This window comes from Amblyomma mixtum, chromosome 1 (genome assembly GCF_055824585.1).
Source record: "Amblyomma mixtum isolate Tamu chromosome 1, ASM5582458v1, whole genome shotgun sequence".
Classification (NCBI taxonomy): Eukaryota; Metazoa; Arthropoda; class Arachnida; order Ixodida; family Ixodidae; genus Amblyomma; species Amblyomma mixtum.
The window spans coordinates 90,512,351-90,538,032 of NC_143012.1; the positions used below are offsets into that span (position 1 = coordinate 90,512,351).

The 25,682-nt window shown below is 45.4% G+C and overlaps 1 protein-coding gene across 1 annotated transcript in view; it reads right to left on the minus strand.

The window, feature by feature from the left end:
- Window positions 1–1,720: 1,720 nt before the first annotated feature.
- The window catches only part of LOC149367173 (PP2C-like domain-containing protein CG9801), a 32,790-nt gene continuing 8,828 nt past the window's right edge, over window positions 1,721–25,682 (minus strand). Inside the window, exons 2-8 of the mRNA XM_089554434.1 lie at window positions 19,652–19,879; window positions 17,732–17,820; window positions 16,120–16,257; window positions 13,037–13,218; window positions 9,908–10,109; window positions 6,439–6,743; window positions 1,721–4,810 (exon numbers count right to left, since the gene is read on the minus strand). Of these exons, the coding sequence (XP_089410560.1) occupies window positions 4,385–4,810; window positions 6,439–6,743; window positions 9,908–10,109; window positions 13,037–13,218; window positions 16,120–16,257; window positions 17,732–17,820; window positions 19,652–19,879 (1,570 nt within the window). The 3' untranslated portion in view covers window positions 1,721–4,384. The remainder of the gene's footprint in view (window positions 4,811–6,438; window positions 6,744–9,907; window positions 10,110–13,036; window positions 13,219–16,119; window positions 16,258–17,731; window positions 17,821–19,651; window positions 19,880–25,682) is intronic.

Genomic DNA, 25,682 nt, shown 5'->3' on the forward strand with positions numbered 1-25,682 from the left:
TTTTGCGAGTCATGGACGGATAACGCGTGTGTGAAGAATAACTGCCACAACGAAGTGATGAAGTTTGAACGGGATCCTTTTGGGATATGGTTTCAGTAGCAGTGCCGGTCTTTCAAGCCAAGTCTGTGCTAAGACTTGTAAAGGGTACCATGCAATCGGACCATGTGTGTAAAACAGCCCAACCTGCACTCTCCCTTCCATTACTGTTGGCACCTCGATGAAGTGTCAAGATTTTAAAAGTGCCCGGATAAGCATAGACAGGTGAATCATTTACAACAGCGATGCAAGAGAGAAAAGGGCATCTTATCCATTTACATGACATCTAAACATTTCTGCTAGCCTCTGAGTTGAGCTCACACCGTCTTGTCTGTTATGAGAACCGACAAGCCACTAATATACTAGTATTCACACACAAAAGCACTCCTAACCAACAAGTGGATTGCACAGTGGTGAATCACATGAACGAACACAAGGTGACAATGCAATCAAAAAGGCGGCAGGTGACGAAAAGTTCGTCGGGGACACTGACGAACTGGGGAGGTGTACGTGGCACCAGCCGTAGCTATTTTACAACCGCGTTGTGATTGGCACATTTCTTCCGCAGCAGCAGCACACCGATTCAACCACAAGCCAAGGAGTGATGGCATCGAAACATGACAGACTTTCAGCGTGATGGGGAATGGTTGCACATCAACATCACTTTGAACCTTTTGAGTGTGCTTCCATTCTATGATATGATGTCTCATTAGAGGCGAACATCTGCCAACCAACTGGTTATTGTCTATCTGGCAGGCTAAGCAGATGATGTGACACCTGTTCAGCAGCCGAGAAGCCCCAGTATCCAAAGTATATTTTCCAGTATCCAAACCAGTATCCAGTATCTTTTCCAGTATCCGAACCAGTATCCAGTATCCAAACCAGTATCCAGTATCTTTTACCAGTATCCAAAGCAAAATCCTTACATAGCAGGCATAGTAAGACAGATGCCTCTTGTCTCCAGTGCAAAGGACACGTCCTGGCTGTCAGTGATTATCACATGGAACATATTCTCAAGTCACTAGGGATACAATCAACTAGCACTCGGAGAGCATGGTGCTCACACTGTCTCGAACAGGCAAGATGTCTGCAACTTCAATGAATTGCTGCAAGTGTCACTCTTTCAAATACATGCAATGGTGCAAATCAGCAAGATTTATGAAACAGACGATAGACCCCATTAAGGGGGGACACTGGTCTTGAAAAGAAAATTTTATTACTTTAGTCATAGTTATGAAATTTTCAGGGCACATGTATTTTTGTGCGCCGATTCTAGATATGTAATTTAATTTCATGTAAAACAATTCCATGAGCACTTATGCACTTTTTATGAAAGTATTTTGCGGAGAGTTTTGAAGAAAATTTGCTGCAGGAAACTTGCTGAAATGTATGCCATTGGGTTCTCTTGACACCAAGGAATACAATAAGGGTAAAATTACCATCCTGGCTCTCATAGAACTTGAGTAATAGGGTACTGAAGCTGCCACTTCATAAACAGGAACACACACTTTACTTCTCATTTCTCAAGCGACAACTTCAAAACCCCATAACTTAAGTTCTATAATAGGCAGGAAGACAATTTCACCCTTATTGTATTCCTTGGTGCCAAGAGAACCAAATGGCATGCATTTCAGCCAGTTTCCAGCAGCAAATTTTCTCCAAAACTCTCCGCAAAATAATAGCATAAAAAGTGCATAAGTGCTCAAGGAATTGTTTTACATGAAATTAAATGACATATTTAGAATCGGCACACAAAAATACATATTCCCTGAAGATTTCGTAACTGTGACTTCATTAATAAAAATATTTTTTTCAAGACCAGTGTCCCCCTTAAAACAAAATAAATACCGTAAAAACCGGAATATAGGTCAAACTTTTTTCAAAACACCATAGAAAAAAGTCGACCCCCATCTTTTATGCCAGTCATTGGTGAAAAAACTACGGAAATCTTGTAACAATGGGCGGCTGAAGTCAACAGCCTCCATCACCATCGCCATCAGCAGCAGCGCGGTGTGGCAACGTTGTGGCACCACCAATTTGCGATTCCGTTGTCCCAAAGTTATTTTGGTTTGTAGCTGGGTGTTGTCGGCGTGGAAATCTCTCTCCCCGCAGAGATGGTGTACAAGTCTTTTAGAAAATGCAGCATAAGCAACACGCTAGACGCCACAAAGGATGATGCTCTATGGAACGTGGGCAGCGAGAAGCAATTGTCATACGACTCGAGTTCGGACGACTCTGATGACTCGGAGTAACGCTTGTGCCCTTCGTGCCCTTCTCTGTACTGTACACCCAGCCAATTCTTTAACAGTATCGCGCGACAGTTGCCTCACGTGTCTGTCAGCACCTTATCACGGAGTGGCAAAAGAAGCGAGAGCAAGCGCATGTGTACACATGCGCGTATCTCGCTTGTTTCGCCACTCAGCACCGTTTATAAGGCATTGACAAGCACGCGGGTCGATGGTCGCGCAATAGTGTTAAAGAATGAGCCGGGTGTACATACGAACAGCATCTAAATGAAAATAAATACTGTCACCATTGTGCAGCCGGTTGAGTCGCATTTGTTCCACGGTAAGGGTGTCTTTCGATACTTTTGCCATTGAAAAAGATTTCTTTTCATTTTTAGAATTTGGTCAGTTGGGGGGTCGACCTATATTCCGGTTTTTACGGTATTAATGCAGCTTGAGTGACTACAGATAGCAAATGACGCCACACAACCAAATGGATTACCTATCAGGAGGGTGGTGCCAATCTAGCTCACCTCAGTCAGCATTTGTATGGTTGAACCTCGACACCACTAAACCTGATCATAATTCAGTTACTACTTCCTTGCAAACAACCAGGAAGCCAAGTATGTTCTAAATGTTAGGCGGTTTTAAGATCAAGGAAGTAATTCACATTCCAAGCGAATCTCAAGCACCAAGGTTTCAGAATATGAGTCCAACTGGGGAAAATAGCCACGCCCACAACACCACAGACAAAAATACTGGATGCTGCCTTATCTCCAAACACCTGGGTCTGATAGGTACACATCACTGCTGCTGTGAAGAGTCAGGAGTACAGTACTATACCTAGATTGTCTCGAGGGCGGGTGCTTTGATTCTTCCTGCAGTAGTGTACAGTTGCTGTCAGTGATGGACTGGGGAAAGATTAATGCCATAAATATTAGTGCCCATTCGAAGGGAATGGCACACCACCTCCTGTGTTCACCAACTCAGTGTTAAAATCAGCCAACGACTGGTCATCTTTTTTAACATAGGTAAACTAGGTTTTCACTCCTGTTAAACACGGTGATTCAGTAGTGATCACATGTAGTGCAAACAACAAACTGGGACTCAAGTGCTGACTTCAGTGCAAGATCAAACGTCAAGGACCAGAAATTAAAAGTCTGCATTTATATGTGGCACTGAACATGCCACGCGAGCCAAATTCTTAAAATCAAAAACTTGAAAATATGACTGCCAGTTTCACTTGGATAATGCATCAGTTGTGTGTTCCCTCTAGGTGTGATCACAACTGTATTCGCAAAAACCGATGACGTATACGCCATGCCTGGCACTACAATGAGTGAGCCAAGCGTGTTCAGGACTGTGCAGTTGTGGAGAGGAGCACAGGAGGCAGTCAGTCCAGTCCGTAAAGTCTGTTCCACCACTTGGCGGTCTTGTCACCCCATCTCCGGGCGGGGGAGCCTGGTCTTGAAAATAAAATTTTATTAATCCAGTCATAATATGAAACATTCAGGGCACATGTATTTTTGTGCACTGATTCTAGATGTCATTTAATTTCATGTAAACCAATTCTTTGAGCACTTATGCGAATTTATGAAGTATTCTGCGAAGAATTTGGAAGAAAATTTGCTGCGCGAAACTCGCTGAAATGTATCCCATAGGGTTCTCCTGATACCAAGGAATGCAATAAGGGTAAAATCATCATACCGGCTATCATAGAACTTGAGTTATACTGAAGCTGGCACTTCATAAACACGAATACACACTTTTCTTCTCATTTCTGAGGTGGCAGCTTCAGTACCCTATTACTCAAGTTCTGATAGCCAGGAAGACAGTTTTACCCTTATTGCATTCTTTGGTGTCAAGAGACCCCAGTGGCATGCATTTCAGCAAGTTTCCCGCTATAAATTTTTTTTCAAAGTTCTTCACAAAATACATGCGTAAAAATTACGCAACTGCTCAAGGAATGGTTTTACATGAAATTAAATGACATATTTAGAATCAGCACGCAAAAATACATATTCCCTGATGATTTCTTGACTGTGACTTCATTAATTAAATTTTTTTTTTTCAAGACTAGGCTCCCCCCTTGAGGTACACCACGGGCAGCGTAGCACAACAGCTCAGATCGTCGTCTCGTACGGAAGGTTGTCTGGATAGTCGTCCGACTCTCCCAAAGCAGGTGGTACATTCCGGTTTGCGCGGTCCTCTCGACCATCGTACACGTCTGTGCCGCTGCTGCTGGTCGCGGTTCGCTGCTGCCGCCATTGAGCATTGGAGCTGCTGCGCGGTTTTCCGCCGATTTGGTAGGCGACGAGTGATGCATGATCGAGCTTGCCGGGCACCATGGCGAGCCGAGGACCGGCACGGTGGCGCCGCCTGCGGGCTTCCTCGCCGGGCGCCGCGTCGGCTGCGTACAGTTCAGGATCCTCGAGAATTCGGCGCTTGGCCGCCGTCAGCTTGGTGGCAAAGTCCACCATCCGTTCGCAGAGGTCCTCGGCAGTGGCGCACGCGCCATCGCCCTGGTACAGGCCTTGCTGCAGCAAGTCCTGCTCATTCCAGAAAAAAAATAAGAGAAACGAGAACATTGCCACAAAGTTCACATCCCTTCACATGAAACGCTTCCCTTAACTCACTCAGTACACCAAAAAGAATTTGGTTTGATTTATGGGGTTTAACGTCCCAAAGCGACTCGGGCTATGAGAGACGCTGTAGTGAAGGGCTCCGGAAATTTCCACCACCTGGGGTTCTTCAACGTGCACTGACATCGCACAGTACACGGGCCTCTAGAATTTCGCCTCCATCGAAATTCGACCGCCACGGCCGCGACTAAATCTGCGTCCTTCGGGTCAACAGCCGAGCCCCGTAACCACTGAGCCACCGTGGCGGACACACCCAAAGAGTGTAGCGATGCGCTGAGTAAGATTGTATTTACCATACCTGCGCGAATATAATGAGACTTCTTTTCCTCCAAGCATCTGCTTTACAATGCACCTTGTGCTGTATTCGGAACTAAAGTACTAATGTATAGCAAGCATCTTTATCTTTTTATTTATCTTTGCTACTCGTCAACATGCATATAGTGAACTCAACCACCAAGTTTAAGAGCTGCGAGAAGAAGCCAACTTCTCGGTGACATAGTGCCATCGGGGTCGAGCGCTCGGCACGAGAGGTAGAAAAAGCGAACGGCAAGTAGAGATAAGGTGCTCCGGGCCGCTCAGAAAAAAGGCAGAGAACTGGGCAGGAGCAAGAACGAAAAGGCGAGGGTTTTGCTTGAGGCGTTTCACATCAAAAAAAAAGGCTGATATGTGCGTGAGCGATCTGTCAACTATCCTGTATATGGCGGAATCTGATTTTCTGTGCCAACGCGCTAGACTAGTTTGATAAGTGGCGGCTTCTGCTAAGCACCGAAAGAAATGAATGTGGGTGGTTCTGCGTAGTACAAATGCATGCACCTCATTCTCTGAAAAAACAGAAGTTGGCACCTGTATCGTCGTGCTGTCTCGTCTCGTGCATTTTGTACCGCCGTAATTCTTGAAGTGGAAGTGTAAAAACGATACCACACCACTATCTATCCTTTCTGTGTTAAAAAAAAAATCCATTGCAAGAACACTTAACATGGCACCCCTATAGCAGTCCTCAACATCGAACAATAAATGGGCTCACTGAATGAGAGTACTCATCACAGAGTAGCATAAACAGCAGTTATATGTGGTGCTTTACTACCACTGCTGACGCAGTAAAGCTTTTACAAAATTTGTGGTCTCAATTCATACGAGTTTAGTATGAGCACACCAGTATGAGCACATCAAGTATGAGCACACCAGTATGAGCACACCAGTATGAGCACACCAAGCATGAGCACACCAGATATGAGCACAACAAGTATGATCACACCAAGCATGAACACACCAAGCATGAGCACACCAAGCATGAGCACACCAAGTATGAGCACACCAAGTATGAGCACACCAAGCATGAGCACACCAAGCATGAGCACACCAAGCATGAGCACACCAAGTATGAGCACACCAAGTATGAGCACACCAGTATGAGCACTCCAAGCATGAGCACACCAGTATGAGCACACCAAGTATGAGCACACCAAGCATGAGCACACCCAAGTATGAGCACACCAAATATGAGCACACCAAGCCCACCAAGTTTTGAGTCATACCTGCATCCGCAGTAGTGTCAAAGCATGCCTCTGGTGCGCCTCAACTTCCGGCAGCGGCGGAGGCGGCTGTTGTTGCTGCGCGTTGTTTGTGCCGTCTTTGCGGCCCCTCTTGGCGATCGCAAACTTGCCAACGACTGGGTCAAAGTTGTCCGAGATGCCATCCGAGGTGAGAAAGATGATGTCACCTGGCTGGGCCACAGTCATGGAGACGGTGAGATTGTTGAGTTCGGGGTTCTGTCCGTCGACCGGCCCCAACGCACCCAGGGCATCACGCATGTCCCGCATGGAGTGGATGTCATGAGAACCTGCAAAAGTGAGACATAATAAACAAAGGCTTGTTTAATTACATCCCATTGTGCTTAGCATCATCCCCACCACGAGATACTCAGTTTTAATGTCATGGGTAGTTCTTAGCTCTCCACACATTCATCACATTCAAGTTGATGTGGAAGGCTTTCTCGTCAGGTGTGGCATAAAGTGACTCAGCACCTGGGAAACGCCAAAAACCAGCTGTCAATGAACATAAGCGTGTGGCAGAAGGATATGCATGATCTATGAGCGTTTTTTTATCGAAAAATTCTCACAGCATTTAACAGAGCATAAATTTAATACTGACACCTTTCGTTATTCATTTTTTCTGCAAGCGATTAGGGAACAGAACATGTTACCTGCAAATGTAGTTAACTCTGAATCTCTGAGCAGTTTTCTTTGTAACCTGTCATAATTGTTTATTGTCAAGCATTGCACATACTTTTTTGAAGAAATCTTTTTCCACACAGTGCTTTATTTCGTGTTGTTTAATATTGCGTCATGTATTTTGAAACTTTCGCTCATGATTATCCCTTTTACAATGTTATTTCTGTTGTGTGAGCCTTCTTTGGGAATTTTTTTATGATGTAGCCAAAAAAGAAAACCAACATGTACCCATTCCTGCAGCAGCCTCGAAAGAGGCTAGCAGTCTAAATAAATTAATGAAATAAATAAATACAGGAGAGCCGATCACAATCAAAGAGATTTCTTTTCACAAATGGCACCATGTGGCTTCAGCTCCTACATGCCACCAGTGTGGAAACAGCCACAGAATGCGGCAGCACTTCAGGAAAAGAGAAAAACCGCTGTTCCCTCTTTGCTTTCATTTCAAAGTTTAAAAATGTGTGCACAGTTCTCACTAGGCCCAGAAATGTTCAGACACCTTTTCTTTTCAGATTAGTTCCACTAGTTTGATGACTGGGCATTTGGACTGGAGCCAGCTTATACTCAGAATTAAATTCAGCACCTTTCAGTTTGAACTAAACTCCCCAATGTTCAGTTTTGTTGTTTTTTTTTATCTCCCAGTATAGCAGCATTTCTCGCGCGCCACTTGACATGCTCAGCCAAATGTCAGTGGTTAGAAAGTGTCCACAGCACCCAATCCAAAAGCTGAGAGGCAGGAACAACAAACTGACAGGCTTTTCCTTGCAATGAGTAAGTGACGATATCTGAACCATTTGAAAAAATTCAGGGGGACACTTTGTTGACCTAAAGTGCGGTAAGGCGAAAGCCTTCAGCGGGGTGTTGCTGCTTGTGTCACTGATGTGTGGTTAAGATGTTAAGCTTCGCCCCTAAGAGTGGAACGCGACAGGCAACGCTGTCAGGGACTAGTCCACAGGCATTCTGTGGACTAGTCCACAGAATGCCATCGCCCGTTCGGCTGTGCGCCTTGCTCGGTGGTAAATCGGTCTTTGACAAGGGCGTAACAAGGACAGAACTTTTTCCAAGGGGGGGGGCACACGATGTCCGGGGATGGGAGCGGCGGTAGGTTAGCACCAAAAAGGAACTAGTGCACAAATAATATCCGCAATTCTGGGGGGGGGGGGGGGGGACTGCCCCCCCTAGCCCTCCCTTCCGGACGCCCATGAACTTTGAGGAAAGGAAATGTATCTGTCTCTGTCAACGGGAAGGGAGGAAGATGGGAGTGAACAAAGACGCCGTATTCACTAGACTTTGTTCATTCCAAACCATCGAGCTGGCATGGCGGAGTGGTTAGTGTGCTCGTCTCCCACTCCGGATACCCTGGTTCGATTCCCCAGCCCGGCCAATTTCCTACTCGGTTTTATTTATTTATCTGGTCTGACTAGGAAAGTTAATTAGGCTAATTGGTTAATTAAGCAATTAACTTGCCACTCACTTGGAGCATCACTGCACCATCCCTTTAATTGGTTGCATGGTCACTAGCCAAGTACAACTGACCGTTTGAAATTCGCGTGCAGTGATGTCACGACCATTTCGACCAATTGAAACAAGGTAAGCATAGCTACGGCAGCCACTCGAGGTCTCGTTAGCTGTCGGAGTATTGCTTTCGCAGCAAAAGGGGGGGCACAACAACAGTATTTTCCACACCCCATTCACCCTGCAGCCCTCTCCAAGGCATGTTTTGCTGCTTTCTAGGCATATTTCCCACAGCTAACACTGCACAAGCATGGGTCCCAGCAACAGATGCTTGGCACTGAATGTCCCCCATCTAGCAACAAAGATGGCTAAAAGCCTTCAGCATCTGCCATGCCTGTCAACCCAGCTCAATTCTGATACACCCGCAGTTCTAGCTCAGGTGTTCTCGCAATTTTTAAAATCCCTGAGGAATTTCGAAGGATTTCAAAAGGTGCGAAAAACCCTGCTTGTATTAGCTTCATCACCTTCCAACCTAACATAGACACAAAGAACAGCATACAGACAAACGGCCACACAAACTATACTAACAGTGAATCAATAACGAACGGCTCTATACTTCAACAGGCTGCTATGAGCGATTACAGTACAATGAGTTGACCCCCCCCCCTCAAAAAAAAAAACCTCTGCAAAAAAAAGGTACACGTTAAAGGGCAAGTGCATAGGTTTTAGAAAACGATGAGCTTAAAAGGGTCGAATGTGTGAAACTTCCAGGTAAACCAGGCGCAGTCCTTTAGGGCTAGCACTTGAAATGGTGACGTAATCACAACGGCAAGTGGGGGGATGCCTGATGACGTCATCGAAGGTATCGGTACGTTTTAAACGCAAAAACGCCTGCTTTGAAGGAAAAAGAAATCAACGCCACCGAAGGCAAAGCCTGCCAAACGTTGTTTGGCAGCATCCAGCAAGGCAATGCAGGGTGTGGCTGATGGCAGCGGTAATTTCAAATTGCACCCTCCGTGACGTCACACTAAACTTCTCCGCATTCCTCCATTGCTTTGAGGAGAAGCGCAACATTCAATCGTCGATTACGTGACTAGTGCAAAAAAACTTGGCATGCTTTACCTGCAGCCTATATAGATTTGGATCCTTGAATATTGCGAAATTACCAAGAAGTGGTGCAGCTGCCCTTTAAGGCCCGCATTGAGACAGGTGTTTAGGGATTCGTTATGAATTCTAAGGAACCCAAGTGTTCTGCAGAACCCAGTTCGGGAACCCTTCCCCTAACCCGTCCAATCGCAGCCACACAAGACCCTCCACTTACCCAAGGTGATTTCACGAACACCATGCTGCTGGTTGTAGACGTAGGCGAGGCTGTCGCCAACGTTGCACGTGCACACAACGTACTGGTCCGTGCCACGCAGCTGCACGACCACGGCTGCACACAGTGTGGTCAACATGCCCTGCTCCTGCAGGATCAGGCTGTGGGCGGCTTGGAACGAACGCAGGAGACAGACAAACACCTCCTGGGAAGACCACAAAGGAAACGAGACGGGACAGCTACATTAAAAAGATGGCTTTGAATACGGTAACAACACTCTGGGAGAACGCACTGAAAAACTTGCACAAATTGCTTTCATCCGGCCTACACCAAGAAAGCGAATCTTTCAGGTTTGCAGTGGTTATTCTTTTACAGGCATGCATCACATGTCCTACAAAGTGCTACAGTGATCGGAAATTGTAGCATCTAAGCACCAGGATTTGGTAAATGAATGCACAAGGGATCCACATGTCTTGTTTTCTATAATTATATTACCGTTAAACCTGGATGTAACGAACCTCCATGTAGCAAATTCCTCAATGTCGCAGCTTTTCTATTCCCCCATGCCTCCCCTACATTAGAAGCATGGGTACTATTCGTAAACTCTAAGTAGGGAAGCTGCTGCAGTGGCTGACTTAAACACCTCTTTCGGGCACAAATTATTACCCAGTCGGTGAAACAAGTTAAATGTTAGGTTTTACTGAGGAGCATACTAAGATTCTGCAGAAAAAACTGCCATCCTCCCACACGCCTAGTTAAATACTTTCAGATGTCACCACATGTTGGCTCAACACTGGTTTCAAGGTCTTACCTACACTGTTTTTGCCTCATTCTATAATTTTTTTATTTAGAAATACTGTCAACCCTCAGTTGAGGGTCATAACAGGGAGGGATGTTACATATACGTTCATACAAGATACAGCCAGATACAAAAAGAAATATGCACATGCACTACAGTGTCCTACGGATACAACACAAGATATGATATACAGACTGTAAGACATGTATTCAAATGTTCAACCAGCTGCCGCACGCACACAAACAGGAAAAAAGGAAAAGGAGAAAAAAAAGAGAAAAGAAAAACACTTTACAATATCCACATGGCACAGTTTTAGTAAAGTTCCTTGATTGCATTTGTAAATAATGCAGTATCAGAACTGCATGAATACAGCCTTATGTTGTATTCATGAACTGAATGAATACAATATAAGTGATTTAAAACAAAAAGCTTTGTGAAACAAGTAAGAAAATATGCACTGACTCAAGCCATACCAGTGCTACTGTAAAACACACCAGCTGTTCATATTAAAATGCACTGCTGGCATTAAAAAGCAATTTTTTGCACTTTTGCATTCCTGGCCTGAAATAGTAACAATCTAGACCTTTTTTGTAGCGCCTGCATTTGTACAGATTGTGCCTTCTGTACGACGATTTGACAGTGATAGGTTGCCTGAAGGGGGTACAATAAACACCCCTTGCCTCACAATTGAGTGACTGTATGTCACGATACAAGACAGTGTGACATCGCCGCAGGTCATGCTGCAAACGAATGCACACTCTGCACGAAGCAAGAACAGTCAGTTTCCATGGGCAACGGTGCTCGTCGCGAAGACCAAGAGATGTAACCCACGAGAGGTAACAACTGCCACAGCACTGCTGGCATCTGTTTTTGCCCGAAAAATGAAGCTTTTCGACTGCACAGGGTCCAAAATATCGGTCGTCAAAATGTACACATTCCTATGAGGTGCGTGACAGTTCCCCTCAATGAGGTTCGAAATATCGCGCAAGTCCGAATCATTGGAGTCCAAAAAAAAATCCGTCGGCTACTGTATAGTAAAACCTCGATCATTCGTCAACAGTTATGTCGAAACCCCAGTAAATTCATAGCATCTCTGCGGTCCCATAATTTATAATGCAGCTGAATCCGGATGTAACGAAACTCCATGTAGCAAATTCCTCGACAATACAAAGTTTCTCAATTCCCCAACACCAGCCCCTTTGAAGCGTGTGTATTTGAGAACTCCATGTAATGAAGACTATGGATTATGGACAACGTGAAGTGAAAGACTACAGCCTAAAATGCGGTTTGGTAGTCCTAGGTTTGGTACTGCAGTAAGGTTTTCGGACATTATAGGGGCAACTGCTATGCAGAAATGCCATTTAGCCAAAGGAGGAACGAACACGCATGCCAAACATAAACGCATGCGTGTGTGCATTTCCGAATTATCGTAAAGAGTAAGCATTACGGTGATGTTTTCTGTCAGGTAATGCTCTCGTAGAGTCCTCGCCTGGTCTGGTCAGAATGAACCGTAAGTCCACATCATACCTAGCAATTCCAGAAGGAAAAAAAAAATGTGCTTTCGGAAAAGGTGTACTAGCAGCTCCACCTTTTGCTGATGAAAGAAAGACAAAAGTAGTCCCTGCACAACCAAGAGTGATCCCTGCTTGCGGGCGTTTGCTCACAGTACTGTCAATTCATGCCATCGGTGCTTGCGTAGCTCACAGTCATCATCATCATCAGCCTGACTACACCCACTGCAGGGCAAAGGCCTCTCCCATGTCTCTCCAGTTAACCCTGCCCTTTGCCAGTTGCGGCCACCGTATCCCCGCAAACTTCTCAATCTCATCTGCCCACCTAACTTTTTACACGCTTGTTATACATGTCCGCTAACTGCTGTCTCTATAGACAGCAGTTAGCGGACATGGAACCCATGGAACCACAACTATGAGGCTGTGTGGTTCCATGGGTTCCCGTTTAGACGTCTATTCTGGCACTTGGTATTGGATGCCCTTACGATTACTGCGAGCGATTACTGCGAAAAATACGATTACTGCAAGCGATTCCTTACACGCCCTCACTTCAATCTTGATTGCCACCTCTTGTTTTGGGGACTTTCTCTCAAAACACTACTAGAAAAACTTTTGTACGGGGTGGAAAACTTTGTTGCACTTGGACCTTTGAAAGTCACCGCTTGCAGCATCCCTAAGACAATGCCTCAGAACCTCCAGCACAAAGACCTTTAGGTAAAAGATCATCCAAGACCGTTTTCAATTCAACAAAGAGCGAACAGGCAACCATTCAAAATGCACACACAAGGAGACCACAAGGCTAGGCACCAAGGACAGACCAACCTGAGTGGTGTCAATGGTTCCGCCCTCCCGGTAGAGTGCCCGGTTGAGGTAGTCCATGCAACCGTGGACCGCACAGCGGGCAGCCAGACAGGACTTGTCGCCCCAGTTGACTCCGTCAGCGAGGGCCAGCACGGCACTGTTCTCTCGCACGCATATCGCAAATGCATCCGCTATTGGCTCCCCTGCCGAAGGCACCGCAAAAGAAAACAAACAACAAAAGTGAACAAACAAGGGGCGCACAGAAAAGTAACGGGAGCTATCATGTATCATGATCGCTATCAAATGAATAGCGATCAGCAGATGCACGCCTAATCTGCAGCAACACAAAGTTTATGCCATATCCAGTGAGAAGATTACTACTGCAACCTTGATAAATTACAATGTCCACGAAACAATGAACTCAACCCCATTACTGGGGAGTTTATTTTTTAAATGCCCACTACACCTTGGGAGCTTTTCATCAAAAATAAACTTGACAGTTTATTACAGAAATGAAATTTCTTATTTCCTTATAATTAGAGGCTGGATTTTTAGGCACTAAAAAACACGTTTTAGGCGCCATAAATAGGCGGTTAAAATTGCATTTTAGGCACCTAACGGAGAAAAATAGGCACTATAAACTTTATCAAAAGTGCACACAGTTCCGAACTTCAGCGCGCAATATCTGCCATAAAATAAAACAAAAACACAGCGGGAATTATTTGGGACCTTAAGCAAGATGCGAACATTAGAAGCCGTTTTTTTGTTTGAGTCATTTACTCTATGGTTTGAGTGCACGAATGCGTTTTCGTATGCACGCACGACTGCCAGCTGTCTAGTGTGGCCTGCTCCACCAAGATTACCGCCAAATGCCATTTGATGAAGATGGCATGCGACTGGGGCACAAGGAACGAAAATAAGGCAGGTTACCCAGGTGGAAATTTTAATCAGTTAAACTGTTTCCAGCAGGTTTATGGAACATTTTACAGTTGGTTTCAATTGGAACCAACTGGGGATTATTTGGACAAACCTATAACTTACTCCGCATACTTTCCCAAATGTGGTGCCATCTGGTCAACTACCACTTTAACATCCAAGGTCATCAACAAGCTGCCACGATAAAATGGCAGAAAATAGCAAAAAGGTTGCTTCGATATTTTCGGCTGACGTGGTTGGTATTGTGTACACAGCCGGCGTAAATGCAGTAGTGTTCACCACAGCAAACTGACGCGGTCATCTAATGTTGCCACGTGTGTGTTCTACTCAAAACCGAAATGGAATCGAAAGCAAACAGAACCTGAAAGCAAAACCACAGCGTATTCCAGGCCCCTTTTCTGCAAAATAGGGCATTTTTAGGCACCGACGTCGGAAATAGGCATTTATTGGCACTGACACCCAAAATAGGCATTTATAGGCACTATAAAAAGAGTATTAAGCATATTGTCAACACCTAATTCGTGCTGATATGTAAAAATGGTGCGCCTACGAAGTGCTGAAAAAAATAGGCATTTGCCTAAAATCCGGTCTCTACTTATAATACACAACATGTTCACTGTCACACGAAGAAATTGAGATCTTTTAATCTGAACATGTTTTTGTAAGTATGGTAGATTCTGTACCGTGGTGTGGTGTCCGAATGAACATGGGCTGATTTGGGATCATTAAATTTCCACTGCCTATACCAGTGTCATATCAGGGGGCCTCAGAATGTGACAGACATAATCATCATAATTTTCCTAAAGCAAGGCTGTCATTTTTGTGCATATCAAAAACTATTGCTGCTTTCGAGCATCCGTGAAACAACTATGGCACTCCGCACCCGAAAGAACCGATCTGCCCGCCACCTCTCGCAAATAATCGGACCTAGGCTTGTTAAAGGGTCAGTCTACTGAATTTTATCGACCATATTTTCTTTGCGGCAACCGATAGCTCTTTACTCAAATTACCCTTTAGCCAGCTGTGGTGCCAAGAAGTGCGGTAGAACATTTTAAAATAGAATTTATTGATGTGGGAACACATCTGTATGAGATGGTAGTCTCATCTGGCAACCATCTGGATTTCCGCCGCGCGGCGACAAACATGGCGGCGCCCGTCGAAGCCGGACCTCTCGCTTCGGACTGAATTCTCGTTGTTGCTGCCTTTTTCAGTGCGTTCACTGGCCATAAATGGGGCGCCGGTCTTTCGCTTCGTCTCATCTCACCTATAAGAAAACGTATATGGGATAAATTTGCTTTATTTTAATAATTAGAGTGACGATTCGGCCGCTCCTAGGCTTAAGTGGAGAGTCGGTTTGTTTACAGCAATGGTTCCCGTCCTAATAACCAGATGGCGCCACTATAGGCCGAGTTTATTTTTGCGTCTCTGCTAGCATACGCTGAACTAAAAGTGGGAATGTGCCTGCGTTTTGTGTACGTGTAACTATAAGTATTCATGTGATTTACAAAAAAGCGAGCGGTACACCTTCTACAGTTTACTAGAACAAAACGTGGTTTCTCTGACATTGGGTATACAAATGGTACGTAGTGTATTCACTTAGGCTTCTACAAAAAAAGACTACCACCTTCTTGAACAAAATGAACGTTTGGGGCCGCCACCATGCATTTTTGCGTGACTTTTAACGCCGAAATAAAATATAAATTCCTGCCTAAACCGGGAGCAGTTCCCTCGTTATTGATGTTATAGGGTGCCAACTACCAGAATATGCCATTATTTATACACTCATCTCGGTAAGTAGACTGACCCTTTAAGATGCAAAAGTACTTGATGCAGGGCTTGTTGGTTCATGCTACAAAATTTTAACGGTGCAAAAAGGCACACACGCAGGAAAGGACAGAAAGAAACGGACAGTAAGAGCACCAAGATCTGACAGGTGGCAGCAATAGGACGAATCAATGCATGTTTTATGGACAAAAAAAAAAAAGAAAGGTGCTTTTTAGGTGTGCCCCTATGACGCAGTTGCCAGAGGTGCATGCTGCAGGATGTGCCTGCCGCAGCTAAAAAAAATAAAACCGAGAAAAAATTGAGAAAAAAAAAAGACGCATCCAGTAACCCCAATGTGACCAAGACGGTGTATCATAAAGGCACCTGGAAAAACAAAACCTTACCGGCATTTTCTTTGGTGACAGGATGACACTCGTACAGCGTTGTAGCAATTCCATAGGCGAACTCTGCTGGCTGGTTCCAGTTACCGATGCCAGCAATCTCTTCAGAGGCCGTCTCAGCTTCCTCACCAGTTACACAAGCTGGGGAAAAAAAAGAAAACACCTCAATTTTCCAAATTCCTCACGACACCATAGCATCTGATTTGAAAAAACAAAAGACAGGGCTCTAAGCGACGTTTTTTTAGCGTGTAACAAGGCTTACACATACATTAAGCCTTTGCTCTGTCCTGTGATTTCTACAAAGTTTGGCAGTTAGGTGGTACTTCATTTATTTGCATATCAGTTTGCACACACCAAATTGACACCACACTCACATGTTGTGGACGTAAACGAGTTATGTGCACAACATGTGAGTGCCTCTCAAATCTATTTTGTGCTTCAGCCGCTGTCCATTCTTCCCTCCCGCCTTCTCTCTCTCTCTCTCTCTCCCCCCCCCCCCCCTCCCCCCTTTTCGCCGTCTTTCTTTTCTCCCCGCAATCGCAGACCTGGGTGTGTGGTGTCGGGCAACGACACTTATTCTCCTCCCCCCTTCCTGTTCCGTTTTTGTATTTATTTATTTTTCTTTTAAGGTGTTCTTCTCTCCCACGTCATTTGCTTGTTGCTTTGGTTCATGTGTCGGACACCTGTACAGATGCCAACCCCTTACGAAGAGAAGCAAGAATTGTGTAACTTCAGTCTTGAAAAAGGACAGGCTCTGTCCGAAACGTCGACTCCCAATAAATGCTTACCCTAAATGAAGCGTTTCGAATTTCGCGCACACACGCACACACATACATACATTCATCATCATGATCATTCATCATCAGCCTGACTACACCCACTGCAGGGCAAAGGCCTCTCCCATGTCTCCCCTGTTAGCCCTGTCCTTTGTCAGTTGCCGCCACTGTATCCCCGCAAACTTCTTAATCTCATCCACCCACCTAACTTTCTGCCACCCCCTGCTACGTTTGCCTTCTCTTGGAATCCACTCCGTTACCCTTAAGGACAAGCGGTTATCCTGCCTTCGCATTACATGCCCTGCCCAAATCCATTTCTTCCTCTTGATTTTAACTAAGATGTCATTAACCCGCGTTTGTTCCCTCACCCACTCCGCCCTCTTCCGATCTCTCAACGTTACACCTATCATTTTTCTTTCCGTGGCTCGCTGCGTTGTCCTTAACTTAAGCTGAACCCTCTTTGTTAGCCTCCACGTTTCTGCCCCATAGGTGGGTACTGGTAGGATACAGCTGTTGTATACTTTTCTCTTCAGCCTACGCACACACACACACACACACACGCACACGCACACACACACACACACACACACTACCTACATCATACACCCGGTAGGCTAACCACAATCCAGTGGGCGCGTGGGCAGCTAGCCACAATGCGGGCTTCAGACGTGCAAATAGACAGACAAAACTACAATGGCTAAATGCGGGGAATGCCCATTATAAGGGCTATTGAACTAAAACAAAATGTCGGGATTGAAGAGCTTATAAACCTGAAGAGCTGAACGTATGAGCAGTACAGAAAGAGCTAGACTCTGCAGGCTGACGTGCTGCTACCTTACCTGTGTCTGCAACCCGTGGTCCTTCGGTGTTTGACGAGAGACTGGTGGGTACCTTGGCCTTGGGTGTGCCACCACTCTTATCCAGGTACCTGCATAGAGAAGCAGATCTCTCCAGTCAGACAGGGGGACCTGCTGAAAAATGGCATGGCAAACAGGGTGCCAATGCCTTCACAGGTTTACACTGGGCACAGTATGTACAAAAAAATTCACAGGGGGGGGTGGTTGACCTAAAGTGCGGTGAGGCGAAAGCCTTTAGCGCGGTGTTGCTGCTTGTGTCACTGACGTGTGGTTAAGATGTTAGTTAAGTACACAGTTGTTTGTGAATCTTAAATGCTGGAGACACTGGAGGGTGTTTGGGAGGCATCCCTCTGATTCGACGCCTTTCTGCAAACACTCTCCAGCGTCCTAGACAAGGAGAACTACGTACGCGTTGGCAGGAAGTAGAGTAGCCATTAGCACGCTCGGCTGTGGAACGGAAGGATGGTGGTTCAAATCCCATCGTGCGCAAAGATTTCTTTTCTGGTCTGACTAGAAAAAGCGTGACACCTCTGCTGACAACCGTCTGTCGACAACGATGAGGCATTAAATGCTTTCGCCTTAATAAGCAGCAGCATGAACAAACAGAATGATATGCAAATGCAATCATTTGAACCTCACTATTTAGATGCCAACTGTCTGCCACCGTGGCGGCTCAGTGGTTATGGCACTTAGCTGCTTGACCTAAAAGACGCAAGTTCAATCCTGACCATGGCGGCTGAATTCCAGTGGAGGCGAAATTCTAGAGGCCCGTGTACTGTGCGTTGTCAGTGCATGTTAAAGAACCCCAGGTGGTCGAAATTTCCGGAGCCCTCCACTACGGCGTCCCCCATAGCCCGAGTCGCTTTCAGACGTGAAAGCACCATAAACCCAAATGTCGTTACTAAGGCAGCAACACACAGCAATGCTCAGGTTTAAGTATCCAGCATGTGGTCGTGGTCTACAACATTCCACACATTTATGCTTAATCTACACACTAATTTGAATACATTCATGTTTAACTGCGAGCTCATCTAGTCTGCCATTTGTCACATCACAGTAGTCATTTTACGGATAATCTACTCACTAATTTTCACTAATTCATGTTTAACTGTTAGCTCACCTAGTCTGCCATTTGTCATGTCACACCAGTCAGGTTTCACTTTATCCACACAGTGCATGCCACCAGGGTAACAAAGTGCACATTTCGTTATATTAATCTCAGCCAAACTAACTTCCACTCGCATGTGCTCTCTCAACACTTAGCTTTCTTTCCATCTCCTGAAATTACGACTGAGGTTTCAGCCTTATAAGTGAGTGCTGGAAAGATGCATTCTTCATACAGCTGTAACACACCCAATGGAAACTTTCCTTTTCAGGAATACCTGTGACCTGCTGTGCACCCCACTTCATTCTTTTGTGTCTGCTGTACCAGCGCAGACACCATCATCATCATCGTCAGCCTAACTACGCCCACTGCAGGGCAAAGGCCTCTCCCATGTCTCTCCCATTAACCCTGTCCTGTGCTAGTTGTGGCCTCCGTATCCCCGCAAACTTATTAATCTCATCCGCCCACCTAACTTTCTGCCGCCCCCTGCTACGTCTGCCTTCTCTTGGAATCCACTGTGTTACCCTTACGGACCAGTGGTTATCTTGCCTTCGCATTACATGCCCTACCCAAGCCCATTTCTTCCCCCTGATTTCAACTAGGATGTCATTAACCTGCGTTTGTTCCCTCACCCACTCCGATCTCTTAACGTTACACCTATCATTTTCCATACTGAACCTTATACCCGAATCATGACTGTGCTATGAACTGTTTGTATAAGCAGCACGAAGGCCACCTAATGGATGCCCCGGTCTGCACGCTGTTCCAATGCACCAAGCACAGCAGTCACACGTCACCTGGGGGCGAGATTCTCATTGCTGCCACAGAGGGAGTCATCGTCGATGAAGTCCACCTGGTCGGTGACTGTGAGCGCTCGGTGCGGCCCCCGGTTGACCCGTGTGAGGCCCCCCGATGGTCCCGTGTAGGCCGCCAGGATGCGCTTGGACAGCGGCGCCACATCCCGGTTGGGCAAATCGTAGCACGACTTGGAGTGCACGATTTCAGGCTGCTTGGGTAGTCCCTCCCTGGAGAAAGAAGAGGCAAAAATGCATTCCCATCTTCTCTTTCCAAGCACAGAGGTTAGTTCAGAGGGTAAATTCATTAGAACAAAAGAAAACTTTACCCAAAGTTCTGAGCTGTGGAGTCACATAACTCAGCCAGCAGAGAAGGAAGTACAAGGTGCCTAACGCCACTAGAAAATGTCGCAGAGAGAGCTGCAGCTGGAATGTGCACAGGAATGACATCTGGTACACTGCAGCTATGGTTATTTATCAAGAAAACCAAAGTAATGTTCAACAGTCTCACAAGGCAACAACAGTGTACAACTGGTAGTGAAGCACTGAAACTGGTAAGGGAAAACATCTACTCAGGGCAGGTAGTGACCGCAGATCCTGATCATGAGAGGGAAATAACTAGAAGAATAACAATGGGTGGAGCGCATATGGCAGGTTCTCTCTCAGATCAGGAATGGCAGTCTACCAATATGCCTCAAGAGAAAAGTATACAACAGCTGTATCTTACCGGTACTCACCTATGGGGCAGAAACGTGGAGGCTAACAAAGAGGGTTCAGCTTAAGTTAAGGACAATGCAGAGAGCTATGGAAAGGAAAATGATAGGTGTAACGTCAAGAGATCGGAAGAGGGCGGAGCGGGTGAGGGAACAAACGCGGGTTAATGACATCCTAGTTGAAATCAAGAGAAAGAAATGGGCTTGGGCAGGGCATGTAATGCAAAGGCAGGATAACCTCTGGTGCTTAAGGGCAACGGAGTGGATTCCAAGAGAAGGCAAGTGCAGCATGGGGTGGCAGGAAGTTCGGTGGGCGGATGAGATTAAGAAGTGGCTGCAGCTGGCTCAGGACGGGGTTAACTGGAGAGATATGGGTGAGGGCTTGGCCCTGCAGTGGGCATAGTCAGGCTGATGATGATGATGAAATGATTCAAAGCTAAGAAATGCAAGGTTCATTTGCAAAGTTGGCAATGAGTGCTGACCACATAAGTCCTTGTACTTATACATCATCAAAGGCAACGCTTTCTTTTACTGCGTTAGCAACATATTCCTTTTTCCCCAAAAATCTGTGCGTGCGTGTATGCATGTGAACACCCCCCCCCCTGTGATAGGTGCACATCTGGGCACTCACCAGTCAAAATGCACCTCTCGGCTACAAGTCTCCATACAACCACCTTCACATCCACCCTCCAGCAGCCTCCACCCATGAAACACCCACGCAGCAGCGGAACGATAAAGTGACACCGAAATAAAATTCAAAAATGCAATGAGAAGGCAATAAACGTAAAAACCAAAATTACAATCAATACTACTAGCACAGATTTGCGAAATCAGTTTGTTGATCGCATGCACATTTTTTTTCTCTCGCACATTATGTAGAAAAACCCGATCAATACTAAAGTCAAAATCCTGCGCTAGGGTCTCTACACCATCAAGTTTCATAGAAAAACCAAATGCAACGCTCTACCTAAACTTTAATGTAGGTAAAAGGCTTCGGTTGGTTGATGTTATGGAAAAAGGAAATGCACTCTAACCAGCTAACTCTGACTACCCACTTGAAGTGGCAAGCATTAACGAAAATAAGGGATTCAATTAAGACACAACTTCACCCAGCTGTCACTAAAGGCAAAGCAAGGACAGTAGAGCTGTGCATTTCTAACTGTAGTCGGGAAGTGACCGCACTAAAATTTTTTAGGCTGTGAGTAAAAAAAGAAGTTGGACAAAATGACAACGTTCCATTGGACACATGTTGCTCATTCTTATGTTTCCTCTCAACTTATCTGCAACGCAAAGCAGCAAATGAAAAAAATCCATTTCCTGCCGCAAGGAAGACCTCATATTTTCCTTGTGCTTTCCCTCAACTGCTTCAAGCACCACTACAATGACTCACAATGGGATAATATGCAGCTAAAACTTGATGTGGTGCTAAAATTATATCGTTATCTGCATACGTTCGCATTCTCTCTTTTGCTTTCATAATGAACTCATCTGCAGCACATCAGAGAAAATATTTCTGAATGGGCAGAATTCACACATGCTCTACATCTTCATTTCAGTTACACCAAGAGCGACAAATTTTAAATACCAGTGCATTAGACGTGTCCGCTCAGTAACACCCAACGAAACAGTATATTCAAAGATTTAGCACGAAAAAACTATGAACAGAACATGTTTGTTATAATAAGGCCTGATCTAGCAGAACACTACACAGCAGACGTATGAAAACGCCCCTGTTGAAACCATTGAAACTTGGTTTTCAAGCTACTGCTCACAGCAGGCATGACGTGGTTTTCCAGATGATGTGGTTTTCCGGAAGACAAGAAATTCCAAATAAGATCACCGCGTTTATAACCAACTTTAACAAGTGATAATGGTTTCCGACTAATAGACTTATAGAGAAAGGATAATAAATAAGCCGTATTGAAGAAGCGTAGCTTGTTGGGCCAGTTGGTGCATGGTAAGTATTGCACATGGTAGTCACAAATAAGCCGTATTTTCAAGCGCACAGGAAACAGAAATTTGACAAAACTTCAAAGCCAGCTACAGTAAGCTACACTTTTTCATTAACAGTCCTTGTTGCACACAAGTGAGCATCAGAAACATTGTATTCAGTGTCCAAATAATTCTAGCCTGCTGGACAAATACACAATCAACATAAGACATCAAACAACAGGCTTATCTTGATGTAAATGTATCTAAAGTGTATGTCAACAGCAACACATAAAGTCACTGGGCTAACGCTATCGTCTTGAAAGTGGTTTAGAGTTGTATCGCCCCGCTTGATGACGATACTGAACGCAATCAATTCAGCATTAAATCTGCTCATCCAGACAGGCATTGTCAATCCATCAGTCAAGCCAGTAAGTCAGTGACTAATACCCCTGTCACACGGGCACTTTTGATGCTCATTGAACTCGATCTGCATCGAGATTTTCGAGCACGCTTGAAACATCCGGTGCTACACGGGCATTTTCAATACTCCTTGAGAAGTTTCCCTCATGTGTGTTAGGTGGCGCCAAATGTTTCTCCAACAGCCATAACAAGGTGATGTCCGGCAACACTGTGCAGACGGGGGCAGCGGCAGCCAAATCCGTAGCCAGACGTGCGACGCACCTCTGTGCCTCTGCTTTTGTGCGATGGAACCCGAGGGTCCGCAACGCCTCCGCGATTTCTGCGTAGACTACGGCGTTTCACTTCTGGCGCCCCAAATTATCTAGGCGGTCTAGCCAGCAGTCGATGAGAGCGGCTGTCTCGCGCTCGCCCCCACAGTTTGCGCGTCGACGAGCAGGAGGACGCCATCTTTGTTGTTTACACTGACGGCGTAGCTTGGAGCGTGGTGCCGAGATTATATATAAATATGTTTGCATATAAGCCGACATAGTGCCTGAAAATGTTCTGTCTTGCATTTTAATCAATTACAACAACAACAGTTGTAGTTTTGTTTTGTTAACTAGTGTTCATTTTTATAGCTTCGTGAGAGCTAGAGTGCTTTCGATTGTGCTTGGAACCTCGAGCACTCTTGAGGAGTCGGCATCGAGTCAAGCAGGATCGAGCTCGATTGTGCTTGAAAGTGGCCGTGTGACAACTGTCGATCTGCATTGAGTTCAATGAGCATTGACTCAATGAGGATTGAAAGTGCCCGTGTGACAGGGGTATAATTCTACTGTATTTCCACATGGTGCAAACACTGGGCCACTGATGCCTCAGAAATGACGCAATGCACACGGACATATTGCACCTGGTGGTCACAGTAAACCTTCCTAATGCTGCCTATACTGCCTCAAATCATGAATGGCAGTTTACCAATATCCCTCAAGAAAAAAAGAGTACAACAGCTGTACCTTACCGGTACTAACCTATGGGGCAGAAACGTGAAGGCTAACAAAGAGGGTTCAGCTTAAGTTAAGGACAACGCAGCGAGCTATGGAAAGAAAAATTATAGGTGTAACGTTAAGAGATATGAAGCGGGCAGAGTGGGTGAGGGAACAAAAGCGGGTTAATGACATCCTAGTTGAAATCAAGAGGAAGAAGTGGGCTTGCGCAGGGCATGTAATGCGAAGGCAAGATAACAGCTGGTCCTTAAGGGTAGCGGAGTGGATTCCAAGAGACGGCAAGCGTAGCAGGGGGCGGCAGAAAATTAGGTGGGCGGATGAGATTAAGAAATTTGCGGGAATACGGTGGCCGCAACTGGCGACGGACAGGGTCAGTTCGAGAGACATGGGAGAGGCCTTTGCCCTGCAGTAGGCATAGTCAGGCTGATGATGATGATGATGAATACTGCCTATGCCACAAACACCCCGATAATGAGTCCCAGCAATCTATGGCATGCTACTCTAAAGCGCGCACACCTCTTCTTGCTCATGCCACAGTGGTGTGTACCACTAATTAAGGAATTTCACTGCTGCCGTGGTAATAAGCAAAATCCAGTGACACCAAACGACAGACAGTATCTCAAAATTATGTTAGCATTCGCTTCATCATGCGATTGTTTACGCTCTGATAATCTAAATACTAAGCTGCAGAACAGTTAAAGGCAGTAAGCTTGAACACATACACAAATTCCAAGTAGTTTAAAGAAGTACAGACACCTAATTTTAGTGGCATGTTTTCTTCTCTACAATGATGCGGAAGACACTACTATGCATGAATCATCAATTGGTATTCGCCTACGACTACGAAATAATTTGTAATCAGATTTTTCTGTTATGCTGTTTCTGTTTCAACAGCTGAATGATGGCTGTGGCGTCAAAGCGGGGTTATATGTCACGTGAGGCATGAAAAAACTGTGATATAATCACTGCTTCATCGTTTTAATTCACTACAAAGCTGCTGCCAGCCTTCCTCAAGAGCCGTAATAACAACGAATGTAGAAGCACCGATTATAGTGCAGTTTTTTCATGCCTCACGTGACCTATAACCACTCTCTCACGCCAAAGTCATCGTTGAGTTGGTGAAACCGAAACCGAAACAGCACGAGAAATAAATTCGATTATAAATTATTTAGCGGTCGCAGGAGAATACCACGTGGTAATCCATAACGGCTTGAGCATCATTACAAAGAAGAAAACAAGCACTCAAAAGTTAGGAGTCTATACTCCTTTAATATCTTATCACATTCAAAGAATGTACAGTATAGTGCGTTTTTATCGTGAAGACTTTCAAAAATTTTCCCGCCTCAACTGCTAGCTCGTTTGCGGTGGAACTGCACACAGAGCTTGCATAGTATGGTAACTTTTGTATCGTAGCAAGTTTTACAACGGTACTTACTTAGTTCACCGTGCATGATGCGAAAACGCAGTCGTCTACGTAGAAATCAGCTCATCAAAACCCGCACACGTTGTTTTTTCGCTGAAGGGCGACAGTGGCGCCATCTGTTTTCTGCAGTGGAAAGCGTCACGACAAGGCGCCGAGGCGAGCATTGCAAACAATATCCTTTGAAAGGTAAAGCCTCGTTAAATCAGTTGTTCTAATATTTGTTTCCACTCGGTTACCCGAAAATGTTGGAAGCGCTTCAGTTGAAACAGACGCAAATGCCAGAACGGCACATTCAACGGGCTTGCGCTTTTGCAACGCTCGCCTCGGCGCCTTGTCGTGACACTTTCCACCACAGAAAACAGATGGCGCCACTGCCGCCCTTCAACGAAAAAACGGCATTTCTGGGTTTTGGTTCGCCGATCTCTACGCAGACGACTGCGTTTTCGCATCATGAACGGTGAACTAAGTAAGTACCGTTGTAAAACTTGCTACGATACAAAAGTTACCATACTATGCAAGCTCTGTGTGCAGTTTCATCACAAACGAGCGAGCTGTTGAGGCGAGAA